The sequence below is a fragment of the Micropterus dolomieu genome, linkage group LG02 (genome assembly GCF_021292245.1).
Source record: "Micropterus dolomieu isolate WLL.071019.BEF.003 ecotype Adirondacks linkage group LG02, ASM2129224v1, whole genome shotgun sequence".
NCBI lineage: Eukaryota > Metazoa > Chordata > Actinopteri > Centrarchiformes > Centrarchidae > Micropterus > Micropterus dolomieu.
In genome coordinates this window covers 11,320,500-11,323,207 of record NC_060151.1, presented here as the reverse complement: position 1 = coordinate 11,323,207, position 2,708 = coordinate 11,320,500, and the positions used below count along the sequence as shown (strand labels likewise).

The following is a 2,708-nucleotide window of genomic DNA, read 5'->3' as shown; positions in this document are numbered from 1 at the left end:
TAATCAACCTGTTTGAGAGTGGCTGCTTGTTTCAGAAGCAGAGCAATGATGGCAATTCATCTGATTCACATGTGCCAGATGGCGACAACATCTGGCACACTACTTGTCTCAGATGGCGACAGCTATTCTAGTTTTCATTCTAGCAGCATCTAAAATCATGTATCTACTAGAGCTTATTTAGTCCATCTAGTCAATCAATCAATTAGTTGATCCAGAGAAAAATAATTAGAGCACATTGGAACTCATTAATGGTGTGATTTTAAATGAAGAAATTGTGAAGAAAGAAAATGCTACACATTCTCAGGTTCAATCTTCTCAAATGGCAGGATTTGATGCTTTACTTTGTTATGTATTATAGTAAACAGAATACATCCGGCTGTGTCCTCCAAACTCGACCAAAAGAATGATCCATTTCTCAGCTGCATTTGTTGGAGCTATTGGACTGGGACAAATACAGCATGAAAGAGGCAGTCCCTTAAACGGTAAACTACTACATTGATGTGACTTTTTCCAGTCGGGAGCAGGGCTGAAACCTGCCTACTATCTCTCGCACGCTGCTGCTTCTCTCACCTGTAACAATCCATGGGCGGCGCAGAAGGGTCTTTCTCCTCCACGTTCCAGAGCACAGAGAGGCCAGCGGGGTTCCTGATGAGAGCAAGCTGGACTTCTGGTTTCTGGGGGATGTTGTATGAGGCTGCTTCCATGCTCAGAATGGAGGGGAAGGTGGTGGAGGGAAGAGGAGGATACGAGAGCTCATCCTTAGGTTTAGAAAAGGGAGAAGCAGTGGAAGTTATTGAGAGTAGCAAACAGTCAAGAGAATTACTAGTGTGGGTTAGTGTGAGTGTGTGTATTACCTGATTTGAGCCTGTGTGCGTGGGACTGTTACTGTCGCCAAAAGTGAGAGGTTCTACTTTCACCCTCTCAGCCTTTGGCTCTGTGACATTGTTTTCTTTTTCCTGTTGATCTTCTGGCTCTTTCTTTATGACCCTGATAAACTTCTGAATGACACACCATCAAGCGTGGAAAAGAAAGATGAGTAAATAAAGGCAAGGCACAAAATGAACATAATCAATGACATTAAACTCAATATTTTCTGCTCACTTGAGTAGCTTGTCATTAGTTACACATAACATTATGTGTGGCATGTTTTGAAAATGGAGTTGCACTGATTAGTCGGTTAGTTAAATGAATCGCGGACTATTATGACAATCGTTTTGAGTAATTGAGTAAGAAGTAAAGGGATAAGCATCTTGCTCAGGGAGACATAGGTGGATGTGTCACAGTGGGGAATTAAACCTGGGGCTCTCACACCAAAGGCATGTGTGTTATCCACTGCAGCATCACCACCCTTAGATAGCCTTGGTAGCCTTTTACGTTAGAAGTCTTCAGTTGTTTAATAGGCTACGTCATTAACAAAAGCCCGCATGTGGCTCACCTGCTGCCGTTATAACAGATCAGTGGAAAAAACAGGAAAAAGGTCACGATGACAGCTCAACATTGTGATGTCTGCCATCGCCAGATCTATCGGCCCAACCCCTAATATATAAAATAATGAGGCATCCTACCTTAGACTCAGGAGAGCCATAGGGAGTAAGAAGCGGAGGAGACAGCTCCTCATTGAAATCTGCTATGGCATCTGTTAAAGCTGAACACGGATTATGTACAATGACAACAGAGGAAGGGAGAGGAAAGAGTAGAAAAAGAGATTACGTAATGTGGTTATTTATTCATGCACTGGTTCATTATTTAATCTGTGTCATTATAATAGTCATTTATTCCACGGCATGAAAAAATGTCACCAGAAGCTACATTAGGCTTTAACGTGCGCTATTCAAACATCTGCTTGTAGAAATAAAATAATCTTACCTTCATTATCAGCATGCATCTTCTTTAGTGCCTTTTTTGTGGTTTCCTAGACAGAAAGGATGTAAGTCACGTAAACTTTAACCTCAGTGTTTACACTGTTTTTGGTTTACTCAAAACAGTGTAAGCCACTAACTTACAACTTCCTAAATTACAAATGACCAACTTTGACATTAACCCTTTCCTCAGAGTACATGGTACACTTCTTCAACACAAAGGCCCAAACTCGGCTAAATAATTATTGTCCAAAAACTGACCTATGTGAAAAGAGTTTTTTTTTTGCCGAGTGAAAACAGACAAAGATTTACACTTGTAGAAGCTGACTGAAAAACTGAGTTAAAAGCACAGAATGAATAACCACATATTTACCATCACTTGAAAGAGCGCTCCACTCTTGTCTTTGCTCATTCTGTCTACTGTAAAATACAAATGGATAGAATAATTATTCATAAAACCCAAAAACGCAAATATTCATTAGTGCACACACGGGCTCACTGGGCTCTTACTCTGTGACTCGGTTTCCATGGTATTATCATTGCATTGTGACCTGCAGAGTTGGACATCAAATCAAAACGGATTCAGTGCAAATAAATTCAAGGCACAAATTCGCATCAGGGTCTTCAAAACTTTCAGTGAGGACAAATACTACTGAACATGGTTCTACGTACCTGACTGTGTCCACATTAACACCAGATGGCAGTGAGCTCTGAAAGTTAAAGTGTTTGGTTATAGATTTCATCAGTAAGTGAATGAATGGCTATGTGTGTGTGTTGGTATTTTAAGTTACCATACAAACCAGACAAAATACTGTTGTTTTCTAAAATTTTAACTGCATGAGTAAGTTA

General features: G+C 40.3%; 1 protein-coding gene across 1 annotated transcript; it reads right to left on the bottom strand.

The window, feature by feature from the left end:
* Window positions 1-330: 330 nt before the first annotated feature.
* LOC123963582 lies at window positions 331-2,634 on the bottom strand. The gene is made up of 8 exons (XM_046040530.1): window positions 2,532-2,634; window positions 2,370-2,410; window positions 2,233-2,279; window positions 1,867-1,912; window positions 1,566-1,645; window positions 855-998; window positions 571-758; window positions 331-442 (listed from the first exon to the last, which is right to left on the bottom strand). Exons 1-8 carry the CDS (start codon window positions 2,600-2,602, stop codon window positions 346-348), a joined length of 714 nt encoding a protein of 237 aa, XP_045896486.1. The 5' UTR covers window positions 2,603-2,634; the 3' UTR covers window positions 331-345.
* Between the last annotated feature and the right edge of the window lie 74 nt (window positions 2,635-2,708).

Coding starts and splice junctions, on each gene's coding strand:
- LOC123963582 (XM_046040530.1), bottom strand. CDS start 2,602: ATGAAATCTATAACCAAACACTTTAACTTTCAGAGCTCACTGCCATCT. Junction 2,411..2,531: donor GTTAATGTGGACACAGTCAG/GTACGTAGAACC, acceptor CCAACTCTGCAG/GTCACAATGCAATGATAATA. Junction 1,646..1,866: donor GATGCATGCTGATAATGAAG/GTAAGATTATTT, acceptor ATCCGTGTTCAG/CTTTAACAGATGCCATAGCA.